Below are 17,196 nucleotides of genomic sequence, written 5' to 3'. Positions count from 1 at the left end.
TAATCTGAGCTGACTGCATCAGCCTTTCATTGGCTGGCTGTTAAATGTGTTGTCCAATCACAACACGGGAGCAAGGTCGAGGGATACCTCAGGTTTCAGGGATCCTGCTTGTGCTCAGTTTGCAGGAAAGATGACCAAGGTGATTTTGGTGACAGGAGCAAGCAGGTAATGGTTGTTGCTTTAACTATGATGTTTAGCATTTATTCAATTCTACTGTCAGCATCAAAAGCTGCTGATCCATTCATGAGGCAAAGATATTGTAAAATCGATATGGTTTTTGGGCCGTTTGTGGAAAAAAAAATCATTTTAAAAGTTGCTCTTGCACAAATTGCTGATTTTTTAAAGATATGCTTTTCGATACGTCTTCAAGATTGATACACACGTGTACAGTTCATATCTTCACACTGAGCTCCGATTATGTGTGTTTCCAACCACGGACCTTTTGAAACATGCAACCTTGGAACCTTCTGACTGATGACTGTAGGTTTTCCTGAAGATTTTGCTGGTCTTCACTATTTCATTTAATTTTTCTTCAATGCAACAGGCGATGAACCACCTCCACGTTTGACAGTCATCTGAGTCCTTTGTTATAGACCCAGTTGAACTCAAACACATTTACAGAGTATTTTGACCGACAGATCTTTTGGTCGAGTAAGTATCATGAAGCAGAGGTATTTGATTGAAATGCAACAGCACAGAGGAAACAAATTGTAACCTCTACATAACTACTACTGCCTGGTCAGCCACGCTATGAACAGAAATCCACAGAAATAAATGAATCGTAGAACACTCGTGTTTTCATTTGGAAGCCCAGATAAAAGTGGTGGATTACATCCCAATGTTCCAAATGAGATCTCCTGTGAAATTTTATACAAAAGACTTCCCCTAAAATGTAATTCAACTAATAGTTAGTGTCAGCAGGTTTTATTTAGGCAAGTGTACACCTTCTGTCCTCCCCGTGCCTCCATTTCACCTCATCCGTTACCTCCCCAGTCATCTCACCCTGCTCAAGGTTTCTCCCTGTTACTCCCTGTTTTACTGCTGCTGCTGCTGGTTCTGGGTCTGACTCTGGGTCTCTGTAAAGTGTCTCCATTGTAACAGACTACATAGAACTGCATTTATGGCCCTATATGTTTCATGTTTACGGACATCGTGCATCCCCGTCCGTGTGTTTCCCTGCAGTGGCATCGGCCTGGCGCTGTGTGAGCGTCTCCTCTCACACGACCCCGAGGGTCTCCAGCTGTGTCTCGCCTGCAGGGACGTGCAGCGAGCCCGGGACGCTCGCGCGGCGCTCCTCGCCTCGCACCCCACGGCCCATGTGACCCTCGTGCAGATGGACACCAGCAGCGTCTCCTCCGTCATCGGGGCTGCACAGGAGGTCAAACGCAGGTGGGATGCAGTTCATCTAATGTAGGAAGAATCTGCATGTTATACTTATTATTTTGAAATAAAACAGCCTGATGTTTTCCATTCAGAGAGGTTTAAATCTTTAAACAAACGTACCTTTGCCATCTTACACGACAAACTTTAGCCTTACAAATTGTTTTCAGTTCAGTCCCTCTTACCTCTGAATAGTGACCTTTACCATACCTAATAACAATAACACAGATGAAGTGGAAAACCAAACTGTAACATCCTGTCCCTAATAGGACATATCTGGTCAATCATAAATGAATCTGAGAACCCAAATTACACTAAGAGTCAAGAGTTAATTTATTTGTTGTCCCCATTTACAACCCCGTCCTGCCATGGCAAGTTTTGATGAAAGCTTCTACTCAGCATTATGAGCTCAACCAGTCCAACCTTTAGTGATAATAAAAGTGGACCGTTTTGTTCTGCAGGTACAACCGGCTGGACTTTCTCTACCTGAACGCAGGCATCATGCCAAACCCACATTTTGATGTGAAAGCCTTTTTCAGAGGTCTCTTCTCCAGGTAAATTGGATGTTTTTTTTTTACTATTTTGCTTCTATCATGCTTCTTTACCCCTCAATCGTCTCTGTCGTCTTAATTGCAGCCGCATCGTCACTATGTTTGCCACCGGCGGCGGTGGCATCCTGACGCAGGAGGACCGGGTCACTGCCGACGGCCTGCAGGAAATATTCATGACCAACCTCTTTGGTCATTTTCTGCTCGTGAGTCACGGTGATCTGTGTAAAATTCTGCTTAATGCGGATAAAAAAAGTGCATACCGCAGCTCTACGCTTGGTCAGGCAAATGCAGTTGTTTGCTTTATCAGCCAGTCACGCTCAACATTAACAATTAATGAGATGTTCCAGCCAGGAAGCTGCTGAGGACACAGTTCAAAAGACATCTGGGGTTTGGAATTGGATCTTAAAACAATAACCGCTTGACTAATTATTATATTAGCCAATCCACTATTTTGGGGTTCTAATGGACATTATGTTTACGCTTAAATTGTTAAGCTAAATTGTTGCCGTTTTCTTTCACAAGTTTGCAACAGTAAAATAAAAGGGGGGGGGGGGCAGGATTCGGTCCTCATTCATAACTGAAACTTGCTGAATGGGAGTATCAAGCTTTGGTTCCCTGCGTTCCGACCCAGATCAGGGAGCTGGAACCAATCCTGTGCCACGCGGGCCTCACCTCCCAGTTGATCTGGACCTCCTCCAGTAATGCTCATCCGTCAGCATTTAGCGTGGATGACATCCAGCATCGGAGGGGAACTCAACCTTACAGCTCCTCTAAATATGCCTGTGACCTGCTCAGCCTGGCGCTCAACACCCACTACAACAAACAGGTCGGTCACACCCCCCTCACGTGTGTGCCCTTTTGTGGCCTCTCGTTTTTACGAGATCGGTTCTGCTTCATCTCTGGGTTCCAGGGGTTGTACTCATCTGTTACTTGTCCTGGTTTTGTGATGACCAGTCTGACCTATGGCATCCTCCCTTTCTTCCCACCCTTCCTCTGGACCCTGCTCATGCCGCTCTTTTGGCTCGTGAGTGCAAAGATAAAACGATTCTCTATTAAATTAATCAATTAATCTTTATTTGATCAATTTTCTCTCACAATAACAGATAAGAATTTTAACCAACACTTTCACATTGACACCCTACAATGGAGCTGAAGCCTTGGTTGGTAAAATAATTTAAAAAATACTTTCCGCTCTACACCACTATACAATGTTGGACAATCTGAACCAAGTGATGCCTTTTCTTCTAGCTCTGGCTGTTTAAACAACAACCTGAATCATTAGACCCTCAAGCCAAGTACCAGAGCTCGACATCGGGTCTAGGCAAGAACTACACCCAACCAAGGAAGGTACTGAGGAATCCTCACCGTTAAAGATCAACTCCGCTGCACAATATGTCCTAACGAGTTCCGTGTCTTCTGCTCGGCTTTGTAGATGGATGTTGATCTCCACATGTCAGAGGTTTTGTTTGAGAAACTGCTCCAACTCGAAATTGAAGTGAAGAAGACTCTGAACAATTCATCCTCAGACATCACAGTCCTGTGATTACTGTTATCAGCATCAGCACCACCCACCCACACACACACACACACACACACACACACACACACACCTGTGTCTGCACCATAATCGCCTGATCAGCACAGTCACTATGAATGCATTATTTTGCCTCGTCATTTCGGTGTAAATCAGAAGAACAATACAATGTTTGCAGGTGGAAAGTCCACGTTCCAGGAGGGGCCACTTTCAGATCTGCTCTGTAATCCCAGGATCCTCTCAGTAAAATGCTGTTCACTCTAATAGAGTATCCTCTTCACACAGTATCGTCCCAAAACTTCACAAAAGTAGACTGTGTGAGCTCCTCTGCCGCAGACGGTCGTAAAGTGGACTCCACCACCCGTCTGTCGGTCCCACACTCCTCCTCAGCACCGCTCAGCTTGGGGTTGCAAAAAGCCCACACCATCCCACAGAAATAGAGGAAAAATGTCCCCATGACCAGCACCATGAGCACATAGGCATCTAGCATGGCTTGGTTCACTGGAGACGTCATTTCTTTCAGTGTGCGGTGATAAAACCTGCTGGCAAGGGTGTGAGCCTGAGGGACAGTCTGTCTGGTGTTATGTTGTTGGAGCCCTCCAGCACCATCCGGGGCAGTAACGTGAGACGAAGCGAAGCAGAGAGGAATCGCTGCTGTCAGCTCTGTCCTTGAACAATATGTACACTGGGAGTAAATGAGAAACAGTGAAGTTCAAACGAACACCACGCCTCAACCTGTCGTGTGACCTGAGTGTGTAAGTGACACAATATGTGCGAAAAAAACCTAGATGCAGAACGAAATGAAACATTTAAAAGCGTAAAATACTAAAAACACGCACGTTGAGACCGTGAGGGACTGAAGCTATTCTGCATCATAATGGCGAGACAGCTGGGAAATGCTGGGGATGGATTTTTGTCCCAGTTGCACCCTGGTAGATATATTTCTTACGTCCTGTAAGTACGTCCTGTGTATAACGTTTCACAGCCAACTATTTCTGCCCGCTCGGAGCCTTCACCAAAACTAATCATCGTCAATCATCTCATACCAAAGCAAGTTCTAAATAAAATGCACGGCTTAGAACTTTGTTGAAGCCAGTAAACAGATAAAACACAACTGTCATGCCAGAAGGCACAAATATAAATTCAAAAATCCTAAATGCAATGAGCGATTAACCCAGCTGAACTTTTAACATAGACTTAATTAATAATGACCAAAGGACTCAAGATGACAGCACTGCTTTTATTATATGGCAGCAGATCAACTGATAATCTGTTTTAAATCAGTGTGTTCCATTTGACCACACAACTGACATAAAGTGCTCAAAAACAGCGCTCCCTGTAGGACTCAGTGTGGCAGTTGCAGTCGCACTACTTTGGTTTAACACTCTTTTATTGATAATGCACTGTTTGACTTTACCACCTACCTTAATGGTTACATTCATAACTTGGATGATTGATTGGAGAGTGGAGGTGTGCTTTTTGCTTTAGAAACGTGCATTGTATCGGCCTTTTGTTCCACATCATTTCTTTCAAATGTAAAACACTTTAGTAAAAAATGGATTTACTATTGATTCTTTCGCCCAGACAGAATGATGATTTGTTTTTCTTCCTATAATACAAAAAAATAAAATAAAAATCTAATCTTTAAACTCAAGGACCTGCAGTGAATATACGTAGCTAATTGTTTCCACCAACCGATTTTAAATAAGGCCTGTAAAATTAACATTAAATACTTGTCAGACTTAGTTTAAATACCATATGTCTAATGTTAGTCCTTAGAATAAGCTAGGTCAGATTTTCCTATTTTCCACAAATGTAATGTGAATATTTTGTCAAGTTTTTCAAATTAGTAAGCTGTATACGGTCTCCGCCTGAAAGGAATAATCTACTTTTTTTAAAAATAAGAATAAAAGTCTGAGAAGTTCTACTGGGGAGGAAAACAAGAACTCGGCATGTGCGTGAAAGCACTCTTACAGTAGATAATTCGAGCCACGCGAGAGAATGGCATTTTGGGTAATGTAGGTCTGAGAGGAGCAATGTACATTCATGTCAACTGGACCTCATTTCCCAAAAACTACGTGCCCCACCTGCCACAACACCAGAGTCCCGGATGTTAATCGCGCCGGAAGAGAAGAAGGTCCTTTCCCAGCCATCTTGTGGCTTCATCTAGCGAAGTATTCGCACCGATCCTCGCAGAATCGGAGGAAAATCCTGCTGAAGGGGCGCCATCATGCCCGTACAAATGCAAGAAGGTTTTGGCTGTCCCATAACTAATCGGTACGACCAGTTATTTGACGACGAGTCGGATCCGTATGAGCGGCTGAAGCAAGCCGAAGTAAAGAAGAAGGAGGCTCCTGCTCCTTCTGCCGCCAAGACAGCAGCTCAGGCTGCTAAACAGTCGAAAAAAGAGTCCCAGAAGGACCGAAAGACCCCACTGGTCGACAAAAAGGTGGAGATTCAGGCACCGGTGCCACTGAAAAAAGATGGTAGGTTGTATTTATGTTGTAATGGACAGTAGCTTGACAGGCTAACAGGATGCATTGGTTGCACACTAGCTAACAAGGCTTTGCTAAACCATAGCAACACGAGGACCACGCGGCTGCTTTTATGTTGCTGCTGGCTGTCAAGAGGCCACATTGACAGCACAAGTGTTGGGATGTCGGGCGAGCGCTTCACATTCACAGCTGGTTTACAGTGCTGCCTTCGGCCCTGTCCAACCGGCTCGACCCCAGAGGCAGCCCAAGACAAAGTTGCACGGGAATTGCGTGAACGCCTCTGTCAAGTCATGACCTGCTGTTAGGCCACTTGCGCTAGATCTCTCTTCTTTTTGTTCAAGTCAGTAGCGTCGGTAAAGACGCATCAACATGCATTGTGCACAATGAAAGTAATAGTTGGTAAAAGACGGTACTCGAAGCGGATTTGTGGGGTATTAGAAGCCGCGCCGCCCACATGGTGCCCAACCTCGTGGTTGTATTGTGCGGTGAATTAACGCACGGCCCCAGCAGTGACACTTCTCCATTGGCGCACAGTGCGTGCACGCTATTGGCGTGTCGCGGGGCCTCGTCTTTCCTGTGCTGGTTTTTTGCGTGTGTTGCAGCGTGTTCGAGCCATTACGCCCCCCCTGAAGCGCGTGCTTCACAACCAGGAATTGGCTCTTAAAATGGACGCAGGTTCAGCGGCACCCAGCTCGCTACCATCATTTTGAGGCTGCCATGCGTGCTCATGTTGGAGGGGAGAGGATAAGACAGGTGCTGGGACTGCGGGGCAGCCAGCTGCTGCCCTGTTGTGGAGGCGACCTATTTTGGTAGCTGGGGCGATCGGTGGGACTTGTTGTGACACGGATCCAGGGCCAGTGAACCGTGTGCCACGGAGTAACACTATAGGTATTATTCGGGAGTGATCCAGTGATTGAACCAATCAGCACTTTTTTTTGAAAAGCCCACAAATACGCAGCCAGCCTGTTTTTACTCCTGTCACAATGTAGCTCGCCCACCTTTTTCAAAGTTTCTTTTTGCCTCCAGAAAAGTATTTTTTTTTTGTGCATTTGGGTTCAGGTGACACTTTCACTCTGTTACACTGAAGCGTGTCAGTTTTGTTGCGTAATCCTCCTGCTGTGGTTCCGTCCTAGGCGCCGGCATGAGGAGAATGGTCCGCAAACCGGAAGGCGAGGGACCCAGACCCCAGGGCGGAGAGGGGAGACCTCCCGCAGACAGAAGGCCCGTGGAAAGGCGGCCCCCACGCCGCTTTGAGAGGCCCGCTGGCGAAGGTGGTGAGAAACCTGAGGGAGGCGAGTTCTCAGTGGAAAAGTGAGTGCATTTTCCAATCAACGCAGTGGAGTAATTCAACATCAGATAATTCCCATTCATTGTCAAAACTGTACTCTTTTATCTTAAGACCTGTCGGCGATAGGCCAATGAGAGGCCGTGGCGGTGGCGGTGGCAGAGGAGGCCGTGGAGGCAGAGGCCGCGGGATGGGCCGAAGCGATGGTTTTGATTCTAGAGGCAAACGGGAATTCGATAGACACAGCGGCAGCGATCGATCGTAAGTGCTTTTCTTCTGTAAGCCAAAAACGTTGGTTTTAGAGAGGTGCATATGTCCGGTTGAAGACGTTCCCCTGGTGTTTATGTCGAAATCCTGATGAAAGTAATTGTTTCAGTAGTCTGAAAGGTGAGGAGAAACGTGGAGGAGGAGGATCTCACAACTGGGGCACCGTCAAGGATGAACTGAAGTGAGTTTTTTTTAAAAGAAGAACAAAACCTTAAAGCTGCAGCACACAAGAGTTGCCTTCTCATTTAATGTTCTATTAACAGACTTGGCTTTATAGTCAGATCTGTTTGTTTAGAGTTTAAAACTAACATTTAGAGTGGATGAATCTCAGTGGAGTGGATCTTCTAGCATTAAGCTGCTGTTCATTTGCAGTTTATTGAGTGATCAGTTGACCTTTTTCATAGTTCAAAATATCTAAAGGGGGAATTAATCTGGTGTCTTAAACTCTGTGAACATGCTAGGATGCTTGTGTACAGTGAATATTCCTGGCATTGATGGTTTTTCTGTCTTCCTAGCGAGCTTGACCAGTCAAACGTCACTGAGGAGAACCCCGAAGGAGAGGAGCATCCACCTGCTGACTCTGAGAACAAGTAAGTCTTGTGCTGATGAAACGTAAGTTAAAAGGAAGCAAGTTTGTTGTTAATCGTACTTGGTTGTATCGACCAGTTAATAATCAGTAGCCTAATGTGTTGTAGCGGGTTCCTTCACATGTACACATGATTAATGCTTTATATGAATATAAAGGGAAAACGAGGCTGAAGAAGTGAAGGATGAAGGACCTAAGGAGATGACTTTGGATGAATGGAAGGCGATGCAGGACAAGGAGCGCGCCAAGGTGGAGTTCAACATCCGCAAAGTCAAGGAGGGTGAAGACTGGCAGAAGGGATTTGTGCTGCACAAGTCCAAGGCAGAGGTGAGTTGGAGCTGGGATGCTCTCTGTCCTCAACCCTTTTGTGTCCCCGATGAAGCTCATTTCATGTCGACGCTTTGCGTTCCTCCAACACAGGATAAGAAAGTTGAGCTGATTGAGCCCGAGACTGAAGAGGCCAAGGTAACAATCTGCTGCTACACGTGTACGCGGTGGAAACATGCGCGAGGCTGAACATTCGCTTTGAATTCTTTCTCAGTTGGACGATCTTCATCACTTCCGGAAGCCAGCCAACGACATCACGTCCCAACTGGACATCAACTTTGGAGACCTTGGCCGTCCAGGACGTGGACGCGGCGGCCCACGCGTTGGACGCCCGGGCCGTGGACGCGGCGCCCCGAGTGGTGAAGCTCCGAGGCCGGTCCGCCCAGCGAGGTCTGATAAGGTAGGTCAACCCCTGCCCCGCCCCCAGTTTAAAATGGTAAATGAACAAAAATCTAACATGTTTGTGTTTTTTCTGTTTTAGTCTTCTGCATCTGCACCCAATGTGGATGATCCAGAGGCCTTCCCAGCCCTGGCTTAAGCCCAGCAGCGGCTGTCCCTCAGGCCAACAGGAACCACTGAAGCACCTCCACCACGAGGCTTGCATGTTCCTGGAACCTTCAGCAAAATGGAGTCTTGCAGAAAAGTGTCCACGGCACTCAACTTAAGGACTGAGTTTTATCCAAAAAAAATTAAATCCATAAAAAAACAAAAGATAGGGGAAAAAAATTAATAAAAAAAAACAAAAAACAAGGACTTCTTGCTACTCTGGAGCAACTTATTGGTAGAGGTTTTGTACTTGGAAACAAAGTAGCAGGGATGTTTTCATACAGTATTTTTTTCAGAGGTTATGCACCGTGCGTCGCTGTATTTGCTGCTTGAAAATATGCATTTTGAGATGTTAGCTTAAGGAGAGCGTCTTTAGCTTGGTGTGAGCCATCGCCTGCTCGCTTTAAAATACACTGCACTGTGGGGCTCCGACCCAAGCTCATAAGCACTGCCACTCTAGGTTGTTCCTGATGACGTAATCACGCCACTATTTGAGATTTTCCAGAACCGTTTTAGTTTCTTTTAGCACTGGGATATCGTCTTGGAGGTCTATTCTTCTATGATCAGCCTCTTATCTATTTTCATAAATTCTTTCATAGACTGTATTTCACATGGTGCAACTAGGACATGCCTTATTCTTTGAACTGAGGATGCCGTCTACATTTGAATGCATATATAAAACGGCGCTTAAATCTATTTTATGGTTCTTTTTGTACTAAGCTGAGACATGAGGTCACCCTTGAGGAACACGGACTCTCGACGTGCCGGTCATAGGACGTCAGGGAGATAAATTTGGAGGAATAACCGCGTGATGTTTTTGGGATGCTGTTCATCCTCGCCTGTTTTGTCTTTGATTACCGTGTGCAGGATTATCAACGCCTTTGCTTTCAAGAGTGACGGGAGGGTGGGGGAATGTCTCCCCCACAAGTCTGTTCCTGCACTCTTCTGTGCTCATCCTTTCCTCAAGTGTTGACTTGACCTGTAGCATCCTTCCTTCCACGGTGGCACCACTGCATAATTGCTCTGAAAGAAATACAGTTCATTGTGTTGGACAACTGAAGTGCTTTAGGAATGTGTGAAATCCAGCCCTGCTATTGGAGACCTCTGTCGGTAAATAAAGGTGGTCGATAAATGTTTTTGTACATGTTTTTTTTAAATCGCCAAAGTCTTCCAAATGCTCCTCGTGTTCAATGCAAAACGGGTGCGGACAGATACTGGTCAGGACACGAGTGGATCTGATTCAAACGCTTTATTTTACCCGGTCTCTTCCCCTGAGGTGCGCTACACAAGCATGTCGGTGTTCAGCTCAAAACAGCAGAAGCTACAGGCTTTAGAGCTGCAGTTGGACTGTTCACGTGGGAAATGGTCAATCATTATGCACAATACAGCACAACCAACAAGATTTTTAAGTTAAAACGTGATTTCTACATTTAAGATTTGTAACAAGGAATTGACAATACTGCGACGGTGTCTTCGGTCGGAAGCCTCTGGATCCGAACTTTACAAGTGACGCGTGTGCTTATAGTTCTAAGTTCTTCACTTAGTGCCTTCTCAACCTGGCATAAAAAACAGTTTTTGGTGGTTAGTGTGTCCCTCTGCAAAGAAATTCAGACTAAGGCATAAATGAACCATCAAAGCAGGTTTTGAAAGGCTGTCCTTGAGCTACAGTAGCCTGGTTTTTCTTCTGAGGTAGTTGGTGTTCTCTGCAGCACACGCACACACAAAATAACAAAGATGATCGTTTTATTTGCTTTCAAAAATTGTTCAGGAAGAATTCCCCACAGTTGATTTTGACAGTGTCCAGGGTCAGCTTTCCTCCAAACTCCAGCGAATCTCCGAAAAAATTGTGACTGGGGAAGAAACCCGTCATCTCTGGAAACTCTTCCTCCTCCTCCTCCTCCTCCTCGTCTTCAGGCTCGGGCTCGTGTGCGGAGATGTAGTCCACGGTGGCGTTTGTTTCCAGAGAGGTCTGATTTGAGCTGCTGGAGTCGTGAGAGAAGCTCTTGATGTAGGTGGTCAGCGGGTAGAGCAGTACGGTGGGCTTGGAGACGGGGCTCAGGCGGCTCGGTGACGGGGGCTGAGAGGAGGCGCCTGGCACCTCGGGGTGGCGGCTCTGCTGTGGCAGCTCCTCAACCTCCACCAGGATGGGATCATCCTCTGCCGTCACAGTAGACATACTCCACTGCAGCTGGAGCTTCATCTTCCCCTGCATCAATCAGAGAGCCGTCTTAGAGACGAGCCAGATGCCACTGAGCGTTTGTGTTTGTCTGGGTACCGTTTGAAGGACGCATTCTTTGGCCCATTTACTGTTGGCGGGGTCAGGCACCTTCCCGGGCAGGAGGCTCTGGAGGTACGTCCGGACCCTGTGGAGCGTCACGGCAGAAACACTTATGAGGACACTTTCTGACAAGCAAATCCACATCGGCTGCTTCTCTCTGACCTCTGCTTCACTGCAGCGCTCTGGTACAGACACATCAGGAGGAGAACCATCATGGAGATGAGCACAGCCGCCAGTGGGAGGGTCACAAGCGGCGCCTCTGCAACAGTTACAATAAAACCGCCGTCAAAGCTCGTGAACGTGTCGGCTGCCGGGAGCCTGAACTCCTGCTGGAGCCTGAACTCCTGCTGGAGCCTGAACTCCTGCTGGAGCCTGAACTCCTGCTGGGGGCCGATGTGTGAGTAGGGAGGTACGTTTCAAGAATGTCCTGAACTGGTTTTTATGTCAGCGGCACAAGTGACTCACGCTGGATGAAGAACTTGACCTTCGACCTCGGCCCGATCGGGCCTTCCCCCACAGACGTTGAAGCGGTCATCCACAGGGTGTAGGTGGCTGGTGGCAGGTCCACAAGCCCATATGTCTTCTCTGATGCTGCTACAGAGACTGATACACACACACACACACACACACACACACACACACACGGACTATTTTATACAACACCACACACGGCTTGATAAAACCCCTCAGATTAACGCTTCTTACAAACTCGTCGGTCGCCGCTGCTGCTCTCCAAATAGACGGTATAGCCGGTGATACAACCTCCACGCTGGCCCCTGGGAATCTGCATCCAGCTCACGTTCACGTTGCTCCCCTCGACCTTCTCCAGGACTGACGGAACGGCCGCAGGGACTGAAGAGATCAGAAAAGTTGAAATCCAGCCAGTCTTCTAGTTGTTGCCCGAGCGGTCCAGCGCTCAGATCTTACCAGATTCTGAAGTGGCGACGCCCGTAAATCCAGTGCCACTCACAGCGTTGTCCCTGTAAACGGCGTACACGGCTCCTGCGTAACACTCAAAAGGATCGAGTCCTGTAAAAGAGGCACAGGGTGAAGTGTGATGGAGGGGTTCACTTCAGCCTGCCTGTTGTCATTTTCCTCGTCCCACCTGTTAATAGAGCACGACTGTCATTGATTCCCAGTCTGATCCACTGGAGCTCCTCCAGTTTGTGGCCCTCGGGGTACCACTCCACCACGAATCCCGCCTGTCGCTCTGCAGTCTCAGCCTTTCTCCAGGAGATGGCGGCAGAGCTCTGGTCCGTTTTTTCATGCGCAATCTGGAGGGGCTTGGCTGGAACAGAAGGTGGCCGTGAGTGTCTGAGCTGTGCAACGGAAACACTTAGCAGCTGCCGCTAGAACCTTTTTTGTGACGTGGGCTGATCTCGGCAGGGGGGGAACACCCCTTGGAGGTGCAAGACCGCACCTTCACTCCACAGCCGACACCAAACGGGACAGTGCAGTTCTTGGCATTGGCACTGAGTGTGGCGCTGAAGACCAGGCCAGAGTTCGGGCTGTGGACGCTGACTGTGTATTGCGTGATCTTCCCTCTGGCAGCAGAAAGATCCTCCTCCTACAGTCAGAGGTGTGAAGCGTGCGGAAAAAACCAGGAGACACATGACTTCTGTTCAGCGCTGCTTTTCTTGTGAAGTGAAACTGTCAGGTTTCTCTTAGAACTCTTTCAGCCATAGTGGTCAAGGGTTGAACTTTAAATTGCTCAAAACAGAGCAGGAAGCTTGGAAAGCGTGACTGTGGCTGCAGCGCTGCACACCCACAGCAGCGGTTTAGCGTGACACAAGCCATGTTCTCCTGGCGTAGGCCCTCAGGCCGCAGTGGCTTCAGTTCAGGGTCACTGGACTCCTGGTAGAGGACCTTTCAGAGACATCTCCTCGGTCCTAAAGGAGCCGAAGCCCTCGCTGTTGTTACCGTTTTTGAAACTCACCTTCCAGTAAACTCTCAGGGATTTAACATCAGCCTCCACGTGCCAGACATCCGGCTCGGTGGCAGGAGCTGAAACAAATAGTTCCTCAGTAAGCAACTTCACATCTAAAATTCCTGAATGATGCAGCTTTGTGAAAAGTTCCGCAGACCTCACATCTGGCGGAAATGAGTAACACTTCCGAGAAACCCCATTGCTGTCTGAATCAATGAAAACATCCACGTTTCATTTGAAGTGACACCTGAGGTTTCGTAAATTGAAATGAGGTTTCTTTTCCGGCCTGGTCATTTGAAGTCGCACTTCCCTCGTGGTGAGTTGGAGCAGAGATATCTAGATATTCAGTTCTTCCAAATCAGGATGCACTGCTTGTTTGTTGATTTTCTTCGAAACGTGGCCCATAAATTTGAATGAAAGCATATTAACAGTGATGGGAATCCATGCCGTGTCTCTTCTGGAGGGCTAAAGCGGCGTAAACATAAATGACCACACCAGAATTCTAAATACACAGCGTTGTTTCTATTTAGTTCACTCCAACTTGACATTATTTATACACTATCTCTTAGGATCAAGATTATCTTCTTTCTTAAAGCAATGGCGGGAAGAAAAAAACTTGAAACCCTGAGCAGGACCAGACTCATGTCGTCTTCTCCCCTTCTTTAAGAGCCATATGTTCAGACCCAGTTCTATTTGCGTTACAGGCCACAGCTCAATAATGCCTCCGTCTTAAAGGGATCCTATCTACAGTCACTGGGCGCCTGATAAGCTCACAAAACCCAAAATGCAGATATGATCTGATCACTTGTGTGGATAAAGATCCATGATGGCGTGTTTAACCGCAGGTAGAATGAACACTGTTCTTACCCTCTTCTTTAGTCCAGCTGGACACATCTGCGCTCCACTGACTCCACACTCCTGTCTTAAATCTGGCCCTGGCCCTGAAATGGTACAACCGGTAGGGCCGGAGAGAAGAGATAGACCGGGCCAGGGTCAGAGTGGCCTGCCCCCCCTGAGAGGCAGAAGAAATGCGTCAATTGCCTGATTCAGAAAGTCTGAACGGTGCTCAGTAACACCTGCTGCTGTGCACTGCGTCTTTTAGCTTCTGCAGCAGTAAGAGTTCAAAGGTTTACGTTCATCTCTGACTTTGGCTTTGAATCTGCAGGACTCTCTGTGGTTTCAAAGCGTCAAGCTCGGCTTCTTTGTCAAAAAAAGCCCCGAGAGGTTGCCAAACACACCTCTTACCGAGTCTGGGAGCGACGTCCATGCGTCTGCTTCTGACCGGTACTGGATCTCCAGGGTCTCAACCCTCACAGACTGCGTCACATTGATGAGGCACTCTTGAGAGGAGCAGGTGGGGGGGCTGAGATCTGGGGCCGATGGCATCGCTGTTTTAGAAACGAGCGTTACACATCACAAACTTGAAACTCAGAGAGAGAGAACAGAGCCCCTGTTTTCACCGTCTCACCAATGTCACTCAGCGTGTAGTTGATGGGCACGGACTCTGCAGAACCCAGAGAATTTTTGGATTCCACCCACACAGAAACCTGCTGGACAGAGCCGGAAACGGCCAAACTGGCCGAAAGGAAGTCAGCGCCATTCCTGGAGACGGCGTACATGACCGGTCCCGGGGTGTGTTGTCCAGACGGAGTTCTCACCCTGAAACACACGTGAGCAAACTCTGTTAGAGAGCTGGTGCCAGCGAGCGTTTGGTGAGCGGACGTTTGGCAGACCCACCACAGCGAGGAATTCGTGGTCAGAAAGGTGTCCCGTCCTCGGTCCCAAGTGCACAAAACAGTCCTGCTGTCATTAGTTTGGACCTCGTAGACACAAGAAATGTTGCTGGGGAGAGCTGGTGCATCTGAAACCCCAAAAATGGTTTGACTAGAACACCAAAACACTGACTTTTTGTGAGTGTTTTCTTAGTTGGATCCTTCAGAATCACTAGAGGTCCAATGGGACATTTAACGCCAATGTCTGTCTCCTGTTTGCGTTTTTGTTGACTGTGTGTGCATTTAAGCTTGAAATAGTCACAGCTACAGCAAAGAGCGCAATTTATAGTTTTGAGGAAGCAAAACATCTTTAGTTTTCCACAGCAGCTGAAGTGTAAAGCAGAGTACACTGCGAAGCACTCGGGAGCACTTTGAGTTTGGAACTGGAACCTCCCCGAAACATCAAAGTGCTGCGATGGAGCGACCCAAGAAAACGTGTGAGGAAAGATTTTACGCTCACATCCAGTGAAGATGTCCATGCCGCAGGAGTCAGGGGCCTGAGGACAGTCACACTGGCAGCTGTAGGTCTTGTTCATGGTTATATTCGCCACATTAAAATACACAGTTGTTGAGTTAAAGACTTCATGACCCTGTAGGCTGGGCGGGTGGTCGCTGCACATGGACCTCTTGCACTTGCACGGGCACTTAAAGGTGCAGTAGACCTTAAAACTGGAGCCGAGCTCCACCACGGACCCTGCAGTGGACATGATGGAACAGGAGTTCTCGCCTGGAGGCGTAAATAGAGATTTTACGTTCAGTAAATCGCTCATTTATACATAACAATGGATTACAGAGTTAATTATGATGGAGGAAATGGTCGCAACTGCACAAAATGTTAGTCACAAACTTTGCCTTCGTATTGTAAGCAATTAAATCTAAAAACGCGTTTACCTGCGCAGAGCTGCGGGGCCAGCACGATGACAGCGGTGAAGAAGGTCCATGATGGCAACATCACCGCCATGAGTCATCAGCACTGGTCTCTGTGAGCTGCTGGAACTAGATTTTTTACCTTAAAACAAACCATAATCTGTTCTTAAAGGTCTAATTGTTATCTCTATATTCGCCGCACAAGACTTTTATTTATCTCCCACTTGCTGCCGTTACGCGTAAACGCGCAGAGCTAAAACCACCAATCTGAAGCCGAGTGGTGGAAATAAAAGAAGACAAAACAAAGTCTGCTCACCGAGATTTCACATCCCATTATCACCCTAGTTTTTATGGCCTTTGAGACGCCTGAAGCACTTGACTGCCGTCACGTCCTCCGGAACAACTGCGCAGCGTCGGATCCAGAGACGCGGCCACACTAAGCCGCCTACTGCCGAGAGCTTTTCACAAACCGAGAGAGAGAGAGAGAGAGAGAGAGAGAGAGAGAGAGAGAGAGAGAGAGAGAGAGAGAGAGAGAGAGAGAGAGAGAGAGAGAGAGAGAGAGAGAGAGAGAGAGATACAGAGAGAGACGTTCACCGAGTACCTGAACATTCGAAATGCTAAAAGATCATCTTAACTAGTGACGACGAGCAAAATACGTGTTGTGAGGACTGTCTCATAAGCTCAGCATTGTTTTTCCACTGAAAACATCCGAATGTGCAGCCCAAGTCATTACAGGTCAGTGAAAGGGCCCTGGGCCCTGCATGGTGGGTGGTGATGGAAAATGTAGTTCTTAATCCAGGTAAATATTCTTAAATCTGGTTCATTGGAATCTAAAAGTTACCAGTAGTATCGATACTCAAGTAAAATGAACCAAAAAGCTAATTTAGTAAAGTGGAAAAGCAAATTTACTTAAAATCTTTTGCACAATTAAAATTTATTAACCAGAGCTTTAACAAATTAATTTGTTAAATAAGTAAAACACAACTCAGCAGAATTTAAAGGTCTGCAAAAAAAGCATTTATTAATAATCTTTTTTTGGGGAAAAAACAAAAGCACAAGGACAGCTGAGTTCTGAACACAGGCCCAGGTTCTGGGTTTGATTGTTTGTATTGCCAGCATGCAGCAGAATTCAACACCAGGACCTTTGACCTCACACATTTCCCATCATGCCCTGTGCGTAAATGCTCGCATCATCAGCTCGTGGCTCTGCAGCCATCTACCAATCCTTCTCATCTTTACCCACAGGATGTGGCAGAAATGCTTTAAAACCCATCGGATCACGGATCAGTTAACCACCGATATTGAATCTGTGAAGGCCGTAATGTTCAGCTGCTGCTTATGAATGACGTGTTCCTGCAGTGATGTCCCCACGGAACCAAGC

The 17,196-nt window shown here is 47.2% G+C and overlaps 3 protein-coding genes across 5 annotated transcripts; 2 read left to right on the top strand and 1 right to left on the bottom strand.

The window, feature by feature from the left end:
* The first annotated feature begins 69 nt into the window (after positions 1-69).
* hsd17b7 (hydroxysteroid (17-beta) dehydrogenase 7) lies at positions 70-4,355 on the top strand. Of its 2 annotated transcripts, XM_003974090.2 has the most exons (9): positions 70-165; positions 1,183-1,389; positions 1,842-1,934; positions 2,017-2,134; positions 2,563-2,757; positions 2,842-2,955; positions 3,035-3,091; positions 3,180-3,278; positions 3,364-4,355. In XM_003974090.2, the coding sequence occupies exons 1-9, from the start codon at positions 131-133 to the stop codon at positions 3,472-3,474; spliced, it is 1,029 nt and encodes a 342-aa protein (XP_003974139.2). In that variant the 5' UTR covers positions 70-130; the 3' UTR covers positions 3,475-4,355. The 2 variants fall into 2 exon arrangements, with proteins under 2 accessions (XP_003974139.2, XP_029683692.1); XM_029827832.1 differs by lacking the exon at positions 3,035-3,091.
* A 1,224-nt stretch (positions 4,356-5,579) lies between these two features.
* Positions 5,580-10,104, top strand: serbp1a (SERPINE1 mRNA binding protein 1a). 2 transcript variants are annotated; one of them, XM_011614721.2, is made up of 9 exons: positions 5,580-5,951; positions 7,094-7,271; positions 7,360-7,506; positions 7,625-7,693; positions 8,028-8,102; positions 8,257-8,425; positions 8,519-8,563; positions 8,640-8,825; positions 8,907-10,104. In XM_011614721.2, exons 1-9 carry the CDS (start codon positions 5,696-5,698, stop codon positions 8,961-8,963), a joined length of 1,182 nt encoding a protein of 393 aa, XP_011613023.1. In that variant the 5' UTR covers positions 5,580-5,695; the 3' UTR covers positions 8,964-10,104. The 2 variants fall into 2 exon arrangements, with proteins under 2 accessions (XP_011613023.1, XP_003974071.1); XM_003974022.3 differs by having other exon boundaries at positions 7,622-7,693.
* Positions 10,105-10,205: 101 nt separating this feature from the next.
* il12rb2 (interleukin 12 receptor, beta 2a) lies at positions 10,206-16,288 on the bottom strand. The gene is made up of 16 exons (XM_011614720.2): positions 16,132-16,288; positions 15,840-15,957; positions 15,409-15,675; positions 14,914-15,037; positions 14,645-14,835; positions 14,422-14,564; positions 14,044-14,188; positions 13,186-13,253; positions 12,606-12,816; positions 12,355-12,537; positions 12,177-12,278; positions 11,955-12,101; positions 11,715-11,852; positions 11,412-11,508; positions 11,247-11,334; positions 10,206-11,177 (listed from the first exon to the last, which is right to left on the bottom strand). Exons 2-16 carry the CDS (start codon positions 15,907-15,909, stop codon positions 10,725-10,727), a joined length of 2,427 nt encoding a protein of 808 aa, XP_011613022.2. The 5' UTR covers positions 15,910-15,957; positions 16,132-16,288; the 3' UTR covers positions 10,206-10,724.
* Between the last annotated feature and the right edge of the window lie 908 nt (positions 16,289-17,196).

The sequence above is a fragment of the Takifugu rubripes genome, chromosome 20 (genome assembly GCF_901000725.2).
Source record: "Takifugu rubripes chromosome 20, fTakRub1.2, whole genome shotgun sequence".
NCBI lineage: Eukaryota > Metazoa > Chordata > Actinopteri > Tetraodontiformes > Tetraodontidae > Takifugu > Takifugu rubripes.
This window is presented reverse-complemented; position numbering and strand designations above follow the sequence as displayed.